Source organism: Leptosomus discolor, chromosome 5 (assembly GCF_034619465.1).
Source record: "Leptosomus discolor isolate bLepDis1 chromosome 5, bLepDis1.hap2, whole genome shotgun sequence".
Taxonomy (NCBI): Eukaryota; Metazoa; Chordata; class Aves; order Leptosomiformes; family Leptosomidae; genus Leptosomus; species Leptosomus discolor.
Window position 1 is genome coordinate 57,206,332 of NC_141395.1, and position 19,029 is coordinate 57,225,360.

General features: G+C 52.9%; 1 protein-coding gene across 1 annotated transcript in view; it reads right to left on the minus strand.

The window, feature by feature from the left end:
* Nucleotides 1-6,699, minus strand: part of GDF6 (growth differentiation factor 6) — an 11,853-nt gene extending 5,154 nt beyond the window's left edge. Inside the window, 3 exon segments of the mRNA XM_086465713.1 lie at nucleotides 6,365-6,403; nucleotides 6,406-6,438; nucleotides 6,441-6,699. Coding sequence (XP_086321839.1) covers nucleotides 6,365-6,403; nucleotides 6,406-6,438; nucleotides 6,441-6,699 — 331 coding nt within the window.
* Nucleotides 6,700-19,029: the final 12,330 nt, after the last annotated feature.

Genomic DNA, 19,029 nt, shown 5'->3' on the forward strand with positions numbered 1-19,029 from the left:
TGGGGGACGAGCGCAGCCCTGCTCCGCTCTGCCCTTCCCAGGGCTCCCGGGCCGCCGGCGCCCCCTGTGCCCCCGCGGGGCGGGCAGGGGCTGGGCCGGGCCGGGGGCTGCGCCGGGGGCCCCCGCCCGCCGCCTCCCCCGCGTTCCTCCGCTCTGCTGTGGCGGCGGTTTTGTCATCTCCGAGGTTAAACGAATGGCTGGGTTGGGACGTTTCCTTTAACTCCCTGGGTGAAGGCTCTCCGGCTTCCCGGGTTGGCTTTCTCGCCGGCAGCCCGGGCTTTGAGGCGAGCCGGGGGTTAACGAAGGCTACACAAAGTTTCCCTTTTCATGGCAGATCAGGTACTGGGCTCCCAGCCAATTCATCAGGGCTCAGATCTTAACTTTACATCACTGCAAATTATACCCAAACCACATTCAAGAAGAATTTTCTCATTCCCAAATTCTCTTTCAAGCCATATTTAAACTCGCAAACCAAAAGCACATTTGCAGTTTAAAGACCGTTCGCAGGCGCTCGCTCAACAATAATCTGGAAATTAAAACATATATCCCCCCTAATTGCGAGGGGCTGCCCACACGTTGTCTGCAGAGTCGCAAAGCTGACAGGTATTTCTTTCGGAGCATTACCCGAGCTGTGGAAACAGGGGGCCGACTCTCCATGTGTGGTATTTCTCTGGGTTTCAATTCCGCGTCTCCCAGCGCCTGCCTCGCCGTGGTTTTTTATTACACCGGATGATTAGATTTAAATGTTTCGGTCGCCTCGCTATCGAGTAACCGGGAAAGACCACACCTTCCCCGGACGAGTTCCCAACCCTGCCAAAACCCCAGCGAGCTGATGGAGGGCTGTTTCTATTTTTTTTTTTTTTTTCTTTTTCTTCCCGGCGCGGGGACGCACCTGGCTGCGATATACCTTTGATCACCGCTTTACCGTACCTGCTCCAGAAAGGCTGCCTGCCCTCGCCCCGCTCCCCGGCTCGCCGCTGCCGACGGCCGCCTCCCCGGTTCCCACGGGCGACGCTCGGCCCTCGGGCGCAGAGTGACCGCCGCAAAACCCACGGGGCATTCCGCGGGGCTCCGGGCCCCTCGTCTCTCCGCATCACTCCAGGAGATGCGCCGACGCGGAGAGGGGCTTCTGTGGGGCGTTTCTACCTGCTGCAACAGACGTTAACCAAGTGCCCTTCCCTTTCCCCGTTTGCGGCGGTTTCGCTACACGAGATACTTCGATCGAGGAGAAATCATTCCTCAAAAATTATTGGTGTTGAGAAAATCGGACTGAATATTCCCAGCGCTCGGAGCTAAGAAATGGAGCGAGGGGATGCTTTGGAGAATATATTTGAGCGATATATGTGGAAGCGCCGAGATACAGCAACACGACATAAAGATCTGGCCACAACTAACAGAGACTGAAACGTCCCCTTTCGCTCATAAACCAGAGTTCAATCACGAAATGACGTCCAGCCTCTGTTCCAGCCTGCCCCGAAATCGCACGGAAAGCAGCATTTCTCCCATCGGCTGTTTTTTTTTTTTTTTCCTATAGGACTGCGAAGCGAGAAGGAAAAGGAGGAGGGCGAGGCTCCCCGCTCCGTGCCCAGTGCCCCGCTGGCCCCGCGCTGCGCCGGGTTTTCTCCCCGCGGGCCGCTCGGCTCCCGGTTGGGACCAGCGTAGGCTGCGGCACGGCATCGCCCCGCGGGCGGCGGAAACGAAACAGCTCCGAGGCGGAGAGCTTCGTCCTACCGACACCCCCCCCACCCCACCCCCCCCCAAAAAAAAAAAACAAATAAAAAAACCCCAAACCACCAAAAACCCAAAACCAAACTAAAATTAAACGTGGCCTTTTAGCAAGCCAGGCAGGGGGACTTCTGGATTTAAAAATTTAAAATAAAAAATCAGGATCAGGTCCGAAATGAGCCATCGGAATGGCGTGATAGGCTTTAATTACTCCTTCCCGTTAGCAGAGCGGCTCCGCGGCCGCGCACGGCCCCGCCGAACTACCTGTGCCGCGGAGCGGCCGCGGGGGCTGCATCTCCCAGCGCTTGAGGGCTCCACTTTCCCCAGGCCGCCCGCCCCGGTCCTGTGCGCTGCTGTGCGCAGATACTCGCGCCTTCGCAAAACAAAAAACTCAAACAAAACCAAAACAAACGACCCCCCTCCGAACCCCCCGATTTTTAATGGGGAGAGACGAGTGGTGTGGCCGCGGGTTCCGAGGGGACGCGCCGCTGCCCGCTCCGCTCCCTCCCGCAGCGCGGGGAGGGGGGAGCAAACAAGCCCCTGAACATCCCTGAGGCTCAGGCGGCGCGGAGCCGCAGCGCGGAGCCGCAGCCCGCTCTCCGATGGCCGCCCGTCCCCGCGCTGCCGGCTCCGCGGACGCGGAGGCGCCGCCGCCGCCGGGCCGGGCCGGTCGGGCCGGTCGCTCCTTCCCCGGGCGCACGGCGGGGAGGAGAAGCGGCTGCTCGCTGCCGCGCTCCGGCCGTCTGGTCTGCATTAGTGTTTTTATAAGGGGCTCAAACAAATCGAATACAAGGTCACCAAATAATTAACAGTTGTGAATTCCCTCCTTCCCCATTAAAATACTTCCCTGCTTATATTTCATTTTCCTTCTGCCAACGACAACACTGCCTGGGCAAAGGCGCTGCACAGATCACACTATATTGCAGCTTTCGGTCCACCCAGAAACCCGCTGTTTTGCATAAACATGTTGCACTAGATGAACTTCAAGTGGGATTTACGCTCTTTTCTTCTGCCGCATGCACAGCCGGGCCATTTCCAGTTCCTACACAGGGGATCCCCCTTTTTTCCTGCCCCCTCTCCTCACCCCCCCTTCCAGACCCTAATGGCAAGAGCAAAATAACGATGGTCGCACCCCTGGCCATCTGAATCGGCTGCCTCTGAACTGTAACACGAAACGGCAGAAAGAAAACGGGGAGGGAAAAAGGAGACGATCTCAACCCGTCCCTTAGGCGCAGAGCTCCACATTTCGTATGCGGGAGCCAGCCGCGGTACAGCGCTGCGGGCATCTCTGCAGGCACAAAGGGGAAAGGCGAGGTGAACCCACGGCAGCCGGCTCTTGTGGCATTCCCTTCCCACGGGAGATCCCTTTGAAAATCGCGCTCCCTCGCACCCCGGCTATTTCTTTTTTGTTTTCGGTTCATTCTGAGCCGTGTCGCGTTTCTTGCTAGCTGTGGATTTGCTTGTTTATAGCTCCCTTCTCCAGCTCCCTCCCGCTCACTCTCTCTCTCCCCCCCCCCCGTCTGGTGGAGTCCTTGCAGCTCCTAATTGTCCTGCCTTACTGTGGAGCTCCAATGCTGGGGGTCCTGAGGCCAGCGAGAGCACCATCTGCGTTTTAATGAGTTACTTCATGTGCCAACAGTAATTTTCCTACATTCAGCTAAGTCCTGTCTGATCTTGCGACCGTAACAAGGGGGAGCGAGTGGGGGGCGGGAGGGGGTGGAGAAGGGGGAACCGCAAACCTTTCCCCCCCGCTTTTCTGCGCTCTTTTTCTAGCGATGGGGAAAAAATAAGATAAATATCTATATAAATAACGCAGTAGTGTGGCTTTTCTCCCTCTCGAGCTAGCCTGAAAGCGATCTTATTAGCTTCAAGCGGGAAGGGAAGGAAGAAGAGGCGAAGCGGGGCGGTTGTTGGTGTTCGCACCGAAGTGCTGAGCCCCTCTCAGCTGCGAAGCGCGGCGGGACGGGCTGGCGGCGGGGCTGCGGCGGCCGGCGGGGCTGCGGCGGCCGGCGGGGCTGCGGGCAGGAGCCGGCAGCCCAGCTGCCTTCCCCGCGGGACGCTCTCACGGACGCGCAGGCACAGCAGTCCACGCCATGCGGGAAGGGTATTTCTCGGCAGGACTTTGAAAGCTGCTTCGCGCTCCTCTCTCGGCTGCTGTCCCCACGAAATCCGGCGAGGAGGGATGCCGTGCGGGCAGGAGGGACAGCCACGAGGGACGGCCACCGCCATCTCCCCCGAAGCTGCAGCTTAGGTAAAGAGCTGCCCATCTAATTGGGTCAATTTGGGCGGCTATATTGTCTGCAAATGAATTGACAGAAACTGCCCCCTCCCCCCCCCCCCCCCCCCCCGCCCCCTTCCCCGCTTTCCCTGAGCAAAGACTGTTCATCAGCAGCACAACTCCAGCTCGCCAATTAATTGGGCTAGGAGCCCACGGGGAGGTGGGCAGTAAAATAGCTACCACTTCAGAGGAACGGAAGCTCTCTTGAAGTTTTTTGGTGATGTGCCATTGGCTGGTCCGCTTCATTATGGGAGACTAGACAATATTTGATATGTTATGACATGAACACTCAATTAGATCACTGAGTTGAAATACTCCAATCAGTGGCTTGATGCTAAGCAACACTCAGAAGGTCCAGCAGAAGGTCACAGCCTGTGACACATCAAATCAAAATCAATGGGGAAAAGCGAGGCTTTTCCTTAATCAAACCAGGACTTCTGTTCGCAAATCACTTCCCCCGGAGCAGAATCTCCCATGCAGCGAGATGAGCTAAATTTGTTAAATTAACTGTCTTTCTTCTGGTTATCAAGAATAAGATGATCTTGAGGGCGGTTCTATTTCCCCGCGGCTCGCAGCCTTAGCACCCCGTTTCCTCTCCGGCGGGGGAAGCGGGCCAGCTCGTTTCTGACGGCTGAACTTTCGAAACCGTGTTTCTAGAAAGCGAGTCCTCTTCCCACCCCCCTTTTAACAGCGACGAAGAAAACAACCCCCATAAGGCGAAGGCGGAAAGCAAAGTCCCCTGTCCCCTCTCCCCTCCGAAACGGCCGGGCGCTTCCGACGGCGGGGAGCACCCACTTTGGGCACCAGAGGGTCGCGATGGGCACCGCGGCGGGAGGGGAAGAGCCCCGCCGAGCTCCCTCCGCAGAGAAGGGCCCCTCCCGAGCCGGGGGTGGCCATGGGGCAAGGGGCTGAGCCGCGGGTGTCGAGGGGGAGGCGAGGCTGCCGGCTCGGGGGGGCGGCGGAGGGGGTTTGTTTGAGCTCGGTTTCGTTTGGGGAGAGAGCGGCTCCTATAGCTCTAGGGAGCCGTGCAGTTTTCCCGGCGCTGCATTTTGTTCTAAAACGGCTGGTAAGAGGGGAAGTTGGAGTGCGTCCCCGGGGTGCCGTTGCCAGCCGCCTACAGGTACACGGGCAGGGTCCCGGGGCGAGGGGGGGGGGGGGGGGGGGGGGGGCGGGGAGCGCGGGGAGGGGAGGTTCTTCAAATCGGGGAGGGAGAGAAAGAAAGAATGCATAACCGTCATTAAGAACCCGTTAATTAGTCTGTTCTTAATGGCTCACAAACCCGGGTAATGAAAAAAACAAACCAAACAAACACAAAAGCGTGGGGCCGTGAGGGAAGGGCAATTTCCCTCTGGATCGCCAAGCAATCTCCACCCGCTGCCGCGGGTACGAGCGATAAAACAACGAGAGAAAAGCAAACCAGGGCCCCGGCCGGGGCTGCAGGTCGCGGAGAGGTCCCGGGAGCCCCCGCGGCACCGCTGCTGCCCGGGGAGAGCGGGGGCAAGGCCAGGGGCCCGGCCGGCCCAGGGCTCCGCCGCCCGCCCCGTCCTCTCCCCCGCTCCGCGCTCCCCGCCACGGGGCAGCCGAGGGCCCGGGGCAGCGGTGCCCGCTGCCTCTCCCGGTCCGGGGATGGGTGAGGACCAGCCCCGCACACACCGGGCTTAAAGGACGTGGGATGCGGCCCCGAAGCAGGCGGCGAGTCCGGACCGCCCCCGCGGAGCCCCGGGGCCGGGGGTTACCTGGGCTTCAGGCTGCCCCCCCGCAAGCGGAGCCGGCTACCACCCCGCCCTGGCGCTTCCAAACGGGGCTGGTGCTCTTCTAGGTAACCCCGATAAAGCGACCCGACACGAGAGCAGCTTTAGGCAGCAAATGTTTGCCCCGGTCAGTTTGAACTTTCTATTTGCCTTACAGCCGCAGCGATAAGAGCTGGAGATCCTTTCCCCGGCAGACGGAAAGTAAGCAGAAGAGCGATTTTTTTTTTTTTTTTTTTTTTTCAAGGTTGCATTAACACCCAAAGTGCGCCTGCAAAGCTGGAGCGTGTTCCCACCACCCCGCAACGATTCGGGGACGAACACGCGTGTTTCCCGCACGCAGCATTTGCGGCTGCCGCGGTCCGCCTTTAGCGCTGCGGAGCAGTTTGCTTTAAAATCAAACAACGCGACCCACAATTTACCGAAAGATCCACTTTTCTGCAAGACTGGGAGAGAGGAATATCCGTGACCGGTGCAGCCCGCTCCTCACCTCCCCAGAGCCAGGCTTGGCGGGACGCAGCCTCGCACGGCGGAGCGCCGCGGGAAGGGGCGCCCGCAGCCCCGGAGGACGGTGAGGGGCGTGGGGAGCGAGGGAGAGGGGGGCAGAACTTACCTCGTCCCCTGTCTACAAAACTAGTGATGGTGTTGGCGATTTGGACGACTGAAAGAAGCTGGCGTTGATGCCAGTTTCTCCGCGATGGAGTAAGTCCTGAACAGAGACAGCATGTACTCGTGGGGTTCCGCCCGTGGGAGCGCCCGGCCCACGGCGTGTCCCTCTTGCCGCGGGCGGTTCTCCCGTGGGGACCGCGGCACCCTGCGGCCCCGTCCGCCCTTGGAGGAGGCGGTAAGCTCCGAGGCGGCGGGCAGGGAAGCCGGGAGGCAGCAAGGTAAATCCCAGAGGAGGCTGGCGAGCAAGGCGGCGGAGAGCAGGGCCCGGCGTGCATTCATAGCGAGAGGCGGCCGCGGTGGGGAGGAAGAGGAGGGCGGCCCGACGTGCGGCTCCGGCCGGCCCACGGAGCGGCGCGGGGACTGCGCGGCGGGCGCGGGCGCGGAGCGGGGACTGCACCCGGGCGGGCTCGGCCCGGAGCAGCCCGCCCCGCCCCGTGGGTACCGCCCCGCCGCGGACCGCCCCGTGGGGGCACCCAGCCCGCCCCCGCGGGGCGGTCCGCGGCGGGGCGGGACACCCCGCGATCGGGTGCTCGGGGGTCCCTTTGCTCCCTCCTCGCTCTGGACTCCACGTGGGAAGCGGACACGAGGGAGACATGCTGCGCGTCTCGCTGCTACCCTTTGGTACCGCTTCTCATCAACTGGCCGGTGCTTTGGTGTGTTCAGGTGCCTCTTGGGTGCTGCAGTTTTGGGCGTGGGCAGACTTGTGCGATGCTAATGGTCCTACTTGAGGCTCTCTGTATCACATGACTACGTGCCCGAGAGCTTGGCACAGAGCAGAGGTCTCTCAAGAAGGAGAACTTGGTGGAATGTGGGGGTCTCACTTTGGCATGCGCCAGGGCCCAGGCAGCGGGTGGCCTTGAGGCACGCCCTGCCACCCACCAGAGAGGGAAGTGAAAACACAGGAGTGAAGAGCCAGAGACCATTCTCCTTCTCTCAAAATCTGCACAGCCACCAGGAGGGGATCAGCCTGAGAGGAGCAGGGTGCCAGGCTGGGGCCTGGGAAAATGCAGCACTGGGCAGAACAGGCAGGCAGCACCGGCAAGATAAGCAGGATAGCCTGGGGCAGGCAGGAAAACCTCCTCAAAGCCGAGTACAGATCCTCCTTGCGCTGGTCATGCAGAAGACAGCAGTGGAACGGAAGAAGGAGGATTCACCCACCCCCTTTCATTTGACTTTTCAGAAGTGCATCCTCCTGTATAAGACTAGTGTCAGCTCTCCAAGTGGTTTCATCCAACACCCTATCTAGGGCTCATAGCCATGGACAAAGCATGGTAACAAGCTTACGTTACGCTGCCTGTCCTGTTCCCTCCTTGTTTCTTCCTGACATCTTCTCATCCTCCTGCCTGAACCATGGCACTGCTGCCATTGGCAGCCCACAAGTCACCATTGTCTGCTTCCCCATGTTGCTTTCCTTTGCCCTGTGCTGAACTTCCCTCCTCTCTTCTCCTGAGCTTCTATTCTCCACTTCTTCCTACCTCTCCTATTTGCCCCAGCTCTGCCACTGGTGGATTTTCCTCTCATTCCAGCAAGAGATTACTGCAGCCTGAGGGTTGTGAGTGTTCAGCAGTGAAAGCTCAGTTCATAGCAAATAAGGGGAATCTGGCTTTGACCCATGTTGAATCTGAAGTCTCTGACCGTGCTCGTCCGTCAGCAGCTGTTCTTCATGGGCAGTTGTACACTGGACTTTCATGTCTTTTTCTTCCCCTTCTCATCTGCTACCAAGAGAGAGCAACTCATGCCTGGGCTTTTGGCACTGCTCCCCGTGCAAACACATGCATCAGTGGGATGAGGCAGACCCAGCCAGGGCATATGGAGCAGGCATCTAGCCTGGTAGGTCCCCATTTGCCTGTAGGGAGCTCAATCCCACTGTGCTCTTGCGGAGAGACGTAGGGGAGATGAGGAGCATAAAAGGAGACATTCAAAGCATGTGAGGGACTCAGGTTCCAAAGGACCCAGGCTGCATCTCTGCTAGGGAAGAAGGTACTCCAAGGCAGCGGCTCACGCGTTGCCCTGCAACCCTCCACATGCAGCTTAGTGACCTCCCTGGTGTGGGTTTTGGCCCATGCCAGCTAGCACTTTCCCAGCCAGTGCCCAGGCCTGTTACAGGTTATGGTTGTGCCAGGGGCTGTCTCTAGATGGCCATTGGATGTGACTGACTGGATGTGGGACACATTGTACAGCTTGGACTAGAGAAGGGGGCCCATCATTGCCTTGGCTTCTTTTTAAAAGTAGGATAGATGTACTGTGAGTGCTGGCAGATGAACTGTGAAGAAACCAGGGCTACAGAAGAGTATCAGTGACAGTGCAGAAATGAGGCAAGTGTTTCTGCAAAACCAGTTCCCTCATCGCTCTGTCCTGTTTTTTCACCCTCTTTTATTTATTGAGCTTTCACTCCTTCTGCCTATCCCCTGGCTTCACAGCTACCCTCCTGACAGTTCCCCTCCCTTTTCATCAGCTGCTTGCTGCTCTGGAACCTTCCCCCTCCTCCTGTCCCTTCAGCTTCACTCTTCTGATGCCTCACTTTTGTTACTTCTGCTCCCTTTGCCACTCCCATCCTTTCGCTCTGTACTTAGCATTTTGGCTATTTTTTCTTGCCATGACCCAGTTCTTCCGGAGGCTTATCATCACTTTTTTGTTTCCTTCTGCCCCTTTTTGTGCCCTCTTTACTTATTCCACGCTTCTGCCTGCTATCTCCAATCAGCTGCCCAGCTCCAGTTTCTTCTCCGCCACTTCTGCCCGACCCTAGTCCCCCAGGCTCTTTCTTTTCTCTCCTGCTGCATTTCATTGTCCTATTTTCCTTTCTGATATTGTTTCCACTTCCCACATCCCCTCCTTGTGGTCCCCAGTGCTGCTGCTGCACGGCTGCCCTTCCCACTCCCACCCCGCTGGTTCCAGGGTCCCCTCGCTGCTCCCAGAGTGTCTGTTCCCTTCCTGCTTTGTCTCTCGGTCTGTCTCTCCTCTTCCCTCTTTGTTCTCAGCTCGTTCCTCCCTTGGCCTCCTCCTCTCCCAGGGGAAGGTGGTTTTGTATTAATGCAAAGCTGCAAGGGTCGAGTGGTCTTGAGAGCAACTTCCATCAGCCTGATTTCATTTCTACCTTCTGCTTTTGCATGTTGTAACACATTTTCTAAAATTGACTCAGACAGTCGCTTTCTACCCTTGCTTCTTTATTGGGGGTCTGACTCGAAGCCCTCTGTAGCCAACAGGAGTCTTTCCCCAGGCTCCGGCCACCTTTCAGGCAGCGCAGAGGCTGGGGGAGGTGCATGCCCTGGTGTTATCACCCCAAGAGAGCGATGCTCGCCAGATGATAGCATACACAGGTAGTAGTAACAGCCATAAAGTAGGCAGTGCTGCTTTCCTGCCTGTTTCTTGCAGCATTAGTCCCTGTTGCTCAGGGTGTCCCCTTGCCATTTCGGAAGACAATGCCATTGTTCAATACAGCTAATTGCCAGGACAGTCACTTAAGGGAACAACAGAGCGTAGGGAACCGAGAAGATGTAGCAATTGTAGTGCCTCATGCAGCTACACAGTCAGAACACTGCGAGGGACTTGAATATATCAAACCATCTTAAGAAGTTTTGGTTTTGATTGGCGTTGAGAAAACCATGTGGAACCAGACCTGGGAACTGCAGGCAGGAGCAGGCACCTCGCGGGGCAGCACGAGAATGAATCAGTCCCTGCAAAGCCCTTGGGATCCCAGCTTCGGAGCTCGGCAAAGGGTGTAATAACGGCAGCAACAATAAGAAGAGAAAAATAATAGCAGCCACAAGAAAAGAATAGCATTTTTAAAAATTTTTAAAAATTATTTCCTTTCCGGTTTTCTCAACAATAAAAGTTGGCCAGATTTCAGTTTATAATTGCATTATAAATATTTTGTAACATTTTTTTTATTATTTCAAATATGTTTCTCCAAACTAACACGATTTGGAGGCTGCAAAACTGCAGTTTTAAAGTAAGTCTCATTAATTTCCTTGCACTAGCACACACAATTTTCACTCTCTTGAATTTTTTCCTTTCTCTGAATTTGCTCTTCTGGAGAAAAGAAAAATCATCAGAAGCAAATCTGAAAGCCAGGAGACTGTCAAAATCACATGTAACTTTTTTTTCTCCTGGAAGTTTAACGGAAATTTCCCTAGTCATAACCATAAAATGGTTATAACTAGCAAACCAGCAGCAATGTTGAGGACTAGTGTCAGAGGTTAAAATTCATCCCTGCTCAAGTGGTCAAGCCAAGGCCTAAGCACCATTCATTTTGCCTCTGGTTTTTGGCCTTTCAGAAGACTTACTGGGGTGTGTAAGTGGCATTAGTACAGAGCTGGTCAAATTGTAGACAGTGCCTCTTAATATCTTCTATTTTTTTAGAGCTAAGCTGTGGCTTATTTTAACATGAATGATCCATTGTAGGGTTTTTATTTCTGCGAACCAAAGTCATTCTCTATTAGAATGACAAGAAAATGTACACCCTCAAATTATGAGCTTCTTCCCCCTCTACCTCAAAAAGCTCCAAAAATTCTGTAGTGACACCACATAATCAGGGGGTAGGGATTCCTACTGGCATGACATTTTCTGAAATGCCTGTGTAGTCCATATGCGCTGTTTTTCAGCAGAACACCAGCCTCCACAAGCCTTGCCTTTGAAAATGGGACTTGTCTGTCAAGGGCCCCAGATCCGAGGCACTAAACTCCCATTGATTTTAGGCTCAACATTTTTAGCATTTCCTTGCTGCAGCGCTCCTGAAAATGTTGCTTTTCAGTGCTCCATACTAACAGGAATATTTTTTTCAGAAGGTAGATTTTCATCCAGAAGTTGCTTCCCCTTCCCCAGATGGACCTTCCCTTGTGGGTAACATGCCAGCTCCTCTCCCTGCCTCCCTCCTGGCTGGGCTGCCCTGCTCTCAGCCGAGAGCATCCTTCTCTGCTGCTTGCATCCTGCACCGTGACATTAGCCAAATATATAAATATTTTTTTGCTTAATACAGCAAACCATCATTTTTTGTTTCAGCATATTTATTTCAGCTTGCCTGCTCTCCAAACTGTCAACATAAACCTCAAAATTCTAAGTGGACCAAGAATTTTAACTGTCAAAACTACGGCATGTGAACTAACAGGAGGTGAAGGAGCATACCTAAATAAATAGGGATGATTTAGGAGAGTCCGAATCAGCTCCCGCGCTGTGGTCCTCCAAGGAAAGTTCTGTTTCACTTTCCAAGCATCCCGTGAGGGATCTGTGCCTCTCCCAGCGCCCCACGGCCCGCGGGGCTCTTCCGTCGCACTCCAGCTCGGCAGAGGCTTGTGCAGCCCCACAGTGCAGGGACGGGCTTTCCCCTTTCTCTTCCTTTTGCTCCTGCTTCTGGCAGTTAGTCGTTTCACAAGAAAAGTCGGGAGAAGTAGCAGGGCTAACCCTACGCGCCACTGTTGCTTTTTACAGCGTTTTATTTTGCCACGAACCAGTGGCAACGTTGCTTCTCCGCAAGCTCTCTGCATTTTTGTCACTGTCTTAGATTAGAACCATATTGTCTCTCACTCACAGTTAAAAACTTAATATATGGCCACGAAGAGTGAAGCCACTCCTGCATTCTTGGTGCGTCAAAACACATCCTGACGTCGGGGAAACAAACTGTGGCGTGTAGAGCAGGAGAAAGGGAAGAAGTTTGCAAGAGCGGTTCTGCTTTCATTCGCTCTGGTGTAGAAAATTAAAATGATATAGGAAATTGTCTTTCCTGTTTAGGATAGATTTGGTTTTGAAAAATTACTGCTAACTTTGTAAACATTAAAATAGAAGCAATAAAGATGTGAAATTTCACACAGGGGATCTACAATGTTTGTATAATTATAAGCATATGGTTACTTTACATGAGGTCTCTCTTATACTTTTATTTACTAGTGCTTGGGGAAAACAGAGGTTCTCAAATTCAGTGTTTATTTACATGTATAGGGAATGTCACAGTCCCCATTAACCTGTCATAATCTGTATTTCTGTCTCAGAGCTCCAGCTATACAAACCGAACCCCCAGTTATACTATCATTTCTGATTTGTTCAGTTACACTGCTAACTCAGACAATTCCTGGCGTTTCTAAATAATGTGTATCCTGCTGGTGGTGGCGGGATGGGAACCACTTACCGCCTCAGCGCCTGCTCGTCTCAGCTCTTGGGGGGCTAAAAGCGAAAGGCTGTTGCTTCGATACAGTTTTCTCTCTTCTGGGGAGTTTGGTGGCACTTTAATTTATTGTTTTCTTTTTAGTCTGACTTTCCACTAGGCTGCAAACCCAGCCCCGGAGGATACTCGGCATTTCTTCTTCGGTGCGGAGTATCCACAGTTCCTAAATTTGTAGGACATAAAAAGGCCTCAGCCCCAGCAGGATCCAGCCCTCCATTTGTGGGCTGAATTACACTATTTGTTGTCTTTAATACTTAGTGGCCATATGTCTAGGACTGCTCTTTGCTTCGGTGCAATGAGTGCAGGAGCTCATATATGCATAGTAACATTGCATCTTAGAAAAAATGTGGAATAATTTGCAGACATTTCTTGCATTTTTACATTCCACATAAGGATACTTACAGTTTTGATAATCTAGATTTAACTATAAGTTTTGGGGTTTCTTTGGGGGTGAGTACCTCAGCTCAGGCTTCCAGCTTTGCCTTCGCTCAGGCTGGTGCTACGAAACAATGCTTATTGTCACAAATGATCACAACCACACGTTCCACCTGGAGAGGGACAGGGACATACAGCAAATTCCTTCTTAGAAAAGACAAAGGAGTCCATACAAAGCGCTGCCTCATCACGGTTTGGCCTAACAGCACGAAGGAATTTATTTCCATCCTTTTATTTTACAATTCCTTTCTCGCTACTCTCATTTCCCTCACTTCCTTCTCATCACTTCAGCACTGCATGGGCACTTTGAGCACAGCAGCTGGGTTTCCTTGCTGGCCCTGAGATGACTTTAAGGCTTCTCATTCACTGTCCTGTTACCATTGTCGGGATGCAGGTAAGCAGCTTACCTGAGATCCCAAATATGTGGGTACCAATCTCATCTGTCCCCCCACTACCTCAGGATCTTCACTCTTTCTCTCCTTGCTGCTGTTTCTGCCTCATTCGTTGTTTCAACTACAAACTCTCCAGGACAAGGGCTGCTTCGCCCCATACCATTGCTATTTAATTTTTCTCTTGGTAGGGAAAATTTAATTTTTCCTTGCGTTTATTCAGTTCAAAGCAGGCCACCAGTGCCAGCTCTTCTGAGCCTACTGGGTGTTGTTTACTGCCTTCCTGGGCAAGAACATGCAGATGTTTCCCCTAAAGAAACCCCTTTAGGAGCAGCGTAAGAGTCTCACCCCGTACAGACCCAAACCAGGGGGTGCCAACTGAGCAGCCTCTGGCACAGGAAACCAACTTGTAGGAAGTACAAAACTCATGTTGACCCTTGCCAATGCTTTAGGGTCAGAAGGAGCCATGCTGCAGCAGTCCCTAGGCTGGACACATTCCCTGACCTGTGAAGGTTATGCCTGAAGATGGTGGCAAGGGAAGGGGAGGCACAGGCTGAACCGTGTCATGGGGACAGCTGTCACTTCCAGTTTTTCCCCCTATTCTGGTTTTTGTTTGGTTTACTGAGGAGGGAGTGAAATGCACAGAGGTGAAGTGGAGGGGATCAAGGAAGGAGAGGGAAAGACAGACTGACAGCAGTTTTCTATCAAAAGGTTTGCTGTCAGATGGATCTTCCCTACTAAATAGAGGGGCACCCTCAGTGTGAATTCAACTCCATCTCAGAAAACATCCCCACAGGCTGTAAGTGTGCCTTTCCCTTTGCATTTCCATTTAAAAATTTCTGTGATTTTAAAAAGCCACTTTTCCTGTCCCTGGTATAGAGTGAGAGACAGGCATAGTGAAGGGAAGTCGATGACTTTCCCCAGGGAAACAGTTAAAGCCTTTCTCCAAGGGCAGTGCTAGGGCACACAGCCTCAAGCCCAGGTGGCTGCCTCAGGTAGCTTCCCTGGCACATCGACTGGCGATGCCCCAACCTGAGCCAGCCATGGTGTCCACATCCTTTCTCAGTCCCAAATTAACTCAGTTATTTTGCTGAGTAAAGAATGATTAAACAAGCAGTAAGATGTTATCGTTAGAGGCTTCCTATTAAACTATGACTATAAATACTGGCACAGGGAGGATAAAGCTTCCTCAAGCTAAGCATGTTAGCAGCTAATGTTTCCTTAAACATTGTCCACAAAATGCATTGGCTGACCAAAATGTTTATCAGTGCTACCTCTTAGGAAACCAAACCGGTTTATTTTCAGTTCCTCTGACTGCTTTATATTTAGTGCAGTAATGTGGTTACCTTTTACATAAAACTGCATCATTAAATATATTCCCCAAACGATTTTCAACACCACAAAGGCAAAAGACTAATACAAAAGAAAGCCGAGGCTGAAAAAGGAGCATTCACCAGCCGGAGCACAGCAAAAACTTCTCGCCCATAGCATATTTCGATTCCTTTGCAGCTTAATCATAATTTTGGATTCCCTTATTTGAAATGCTTGTTCTGGGATTAATTAAATCAGCTGGTCTGATGTGTACACTTATTCTTTCTCAATGTAGGGTGGTTTTTTTTCTATAGGCAGGAGCCGTGGTAGCAAGCCGGTGCAAGGCCAGCGTGCCGTAACAAACAAAGAGCTCTAAAGCAGAAGTGGATGTTGGAGCGTCGCTCCTCCCCGCAGATGCCAACTCTCCCCTGGCACACAGAATCACACTCCTGCCTGGGCTACCACCACACATGTACAGCGTGGGCAAATGCCAGCAAGGCAGGAGGGAACCAGGAGCAATGTCAGACTAAAAATATCAGTGCATTTAAAAGCAGAGAATGTGGGCATTGCTTTTATCCTGGGTATTTTATCTATGCCAACTGAGCAGCAAAAAAATCCTTTAGGGAAGCCAAGATGAAACTGTGAAAAGAGTGCAGATAACAACCCCCATGCTTGCTGCAGATGAAACAGATAATATATGTGCAATACTTCGGGAGGTGCTGGTTTGCTGCTGAATTTCCAAAGTCTGGAGAGACTTACTCATTTTGAGCCTGAGCCCAAAGCCATCCACAGGCAAGGGGAGTCTTGGCTGGGGCAGAGGGTTGACCTTTTTATGGCAGGGCTGGCCTATGGTGATCAGAAAAGAGCTGCTTCTGTTCAGCCTGCATCTCTTTCGCACGGGGAAATGCGCAAATATTGCTCTCACTAACATTAACGGGAATTATGTTTGCCGTTGAACTTCCTCACGTGCCAAGGCATCCCACAGGTAATGGCCTGGGTGTGTGTACGCGAATTAGTTCTTAAAGCTGCATGCATTTCTCCTCTTTATAAAAGAAGGCCAGGCACTCTATAACTGCTAAGAACAGTCTGTCTGAGAGGTGTTTTATTAACTAAAGTTGGGGAAGAAAATGAAACTGAAAAGAATACGACTGCATATTAAACTACATGAAGTGGTCATGACAACTGGGGATCTCGGTATCATAAAATTTTAACAGCTGGATGCAATCAACGGGGATTTTCCATTTTTCTTTTTTGTTAAGCTTAAAAAAGGGGGGGGGGGGGGGGGGAAGAAAGGCTTTACTTTGCTCAAGCAAGCTCTATCCACCTCTGTGTTCTTTGCTTAATATCAGAAGTTATCTTCTCTATAAATCTCAGCACTGCCTGTGCTCAGCCAACATCATCCCTGTCCTGGGGCAGGGATGTGTTCAATAGCAGGTCTGTGTTCCACAGCAGGAGGTGTTCAATAATACCAAATAATTAATTGACATCAAATTTTGCCTCAGTATTCATCAAGACTCATTTGTCCCTGAAATCCCATGGTAATTCTTCAGCAAAGGGACTAAGTTCCAGGGTAAGTCGATTGAAACACTTTACTGTTTGGCTGGGCATCTTCCATTTCATCACATGTAATCACAGCCTGGGCTTTCCCTTATATACATTTCTTTTGCCCTAGCACTGCTTCCTTCTTGGTGATGTCAACGCTTGCTTTGAGGTAGCTGAAGAAATATTTCACAGACTGAGCTTTATCAGAGCTATAGAAAAGAAGAGCATTGGCCAAAAATAATGTAATGGGCTTCTTGCCAAAAAAATTAATGCATACATTCAGAAAACAAGTCCAGAATTGTATATAACTTACTGGAATCATGTTCCTTGATAGCTCCATTGAGGACTGCCTTTTTCATTCAGGGAGTAACGGGATATTATTCAGAATAAGTAAGTCTGATGGCTCGCAGTCTGACTCGTATGGCTTTGCTCAGGCAGCCTTACAAACAAGCACGTTTCCTCAGTTTGTTGTTATTATTTCTGTGTCTCTTAAAATGCAAACCAACTCCAAACTTCTAACTTCATCTTCCAATGGTTACATGTGAATGTTTGTTTATTAAAACAACTTCATTTTTCATTCACTGATACCTCGTGAAGCCTACAACAGCATCCATACATCTGAAGAAAATCTGCTGCTCTCGCTGCATTTTCAGCCTGTCCAAACCCCACTTGTCTCCGAAGTCATAGGTTTTCCAGAGCAGAGGTTGGGTTCTGGATAAACTCCTAAGCCCCAGTTCTGAGAACTGCAGATGGCCCTTGCCTCTGCCGAGGGACTCGGTGCTGCGCGCTTGTACCGAGGCTCAGAGAAGGGCAGGATGGAGCACTGAAGCTGCAAAAAAAGCAGATGTGAGCCTGGGAAGTTTTCACCTTCAGTCTCCCAATTCCTTCAACGAGTTGCCCTAGATCTTGTTTTCTATGTTTCTCCCACAAAAGTCATCTGGAAACACCTGCAGGAGGGCCAAAATAAACATCAGCAGAGGGTGACTGGAAAACGTCATGGGCTGCCCTTTGCCCAGGTGCCTGGGAAGGGAGTGGAGCACATCTCAGGAGACCTGGCAGTGCCCGTAACAGTGAGCTGTGGCAAAAACAACTGGTGGGTGACAAAATGCTGGCTGGACTCAGTGACTGCTGAGAGCTGGACATGGGATCTGGTCTCTGAATTTGAGGGAACATGTCTGGACTGTGACGGACTTCTGAATTGTGTGCTTGCTTCGATGTTAAATGTTTTTGAACCAAAGTCAGTGGTTGCTAAATGATATTGTGAAGCTGCTGCAAATGTCTTGGGCAGAGATGGGAGCTCAGAGCCACGAGCACAGAATGAAATGATCAGCGAGCAGAGCCAAGAAACATGCTTGTCTGTAGATCTTCATCTACAGGACCAAACCACAGTGGTTGAACTCCATGATGTATTTCAGAGGCTAGTACGAGGCACTGGGCAGTCAGAGGCTTTTTAGAATCATAGAATCATTAGCTTGGAAGAGACCTCTAAGATCACCAAGTCCAAACGAAAACTCAACACCACCATGCCCACTAAACCATGTCTAGAAGCGCTACATCAACATGTTTTTTGAACACCTCCAGGGATGGTGACTCCACCACTTCCCTGGGCAGCCTGTTCCAGTGCTTGACCACTCTTTCAGTAAAGAATTTTTTCCTAATGTCCAATCTAAACCTCCCCTGGCACAACTTGAGGCCAGTTCCTCTTGTCCTATCGCTTGTTACTAGGGAGAAGAGACCAACCCCCACCTCACTACAACCTCCTTTCAGGCAGCTATAGAGAGCAATAAGGTCTCCCCTCAGCCTCCTCTTCTCCAGACTAAACAACCCCAGTTCCCTCAGCTGCTCCTCACAAGACCTGTTCTCCAGACCCTTCACCAGCTTCGTTACCCTTCTCTGGACATGCTCCAAAACCTCAATGTCTTTCTTGCAGCGAGGGGCCCAAATCTGCACACAGCATTCGAGGTGCGGCCTCACCAGTGCCGAGTTCGGGGGGACAATCACCTCCCTACTCCCGCTGGCCAAGTTTCCAAGAGAAATCACTGCCTCAGAGCGTCCTTGGGAAAATCACCGAGCCTTTCCATGCACCACTCACAAGGAGTGGACAGAACCCAAGTGGAAGACCCGGGCAGTCCGTGAATGCCCCCCGGGGGGTGACCGATTGAGGATAAGGATCACACCCGCACCTGACGTAAATCACCGCAGCGTCCCAGCCACCCGCGGGGCAGCGCTGAACGCGCACGTAGGAACCGGCCCGCAGGCTCCCGACAGACCTTTTTCCCATGAGGCGGCGACCGCCCCTTGCACCAAGGGGTACCCGGGCCGGGGAGGGGGCACCCGGCGTAACGGCTCTCCTCTAGTGCTTCCCGACCTCCTCCTCGCACCTCCCGCTCGCCGGCTGCCCGGAGAGCCCGGTGTGCTCCCACCCGGGCCGGCAAAGCCCCCAGCGGAGGGCAGGGCCGGCCCCTTCCCCGCCGCTCCCGGGGCAGCGCCCGTCTCCCCCCGCCGCTCCCGGGGCTGCGGGGCGGCCGGGCCGTGCCCGGGGTGGCAGCGCCACCTGGCGGCCAGAGCGAGCCGCGCCACCGCCCCTCGGCGGCCGGGCCGTGCCCGGGGCAGCGGGGGGACCCCGAGGAGCCCCCGCCCCGCCCCGCCCCGCGGCGTGTGGTCGCCGTCGTGAGGCCGCTGCTGAGTAACCCGCGCGTGCGTCACCGGAGTGTCTCTGCGGCGGTCGCACAGGCCTTTCCGAGGGCGGCTCACCCGGTTCGGTTCATTTTTCCCGGG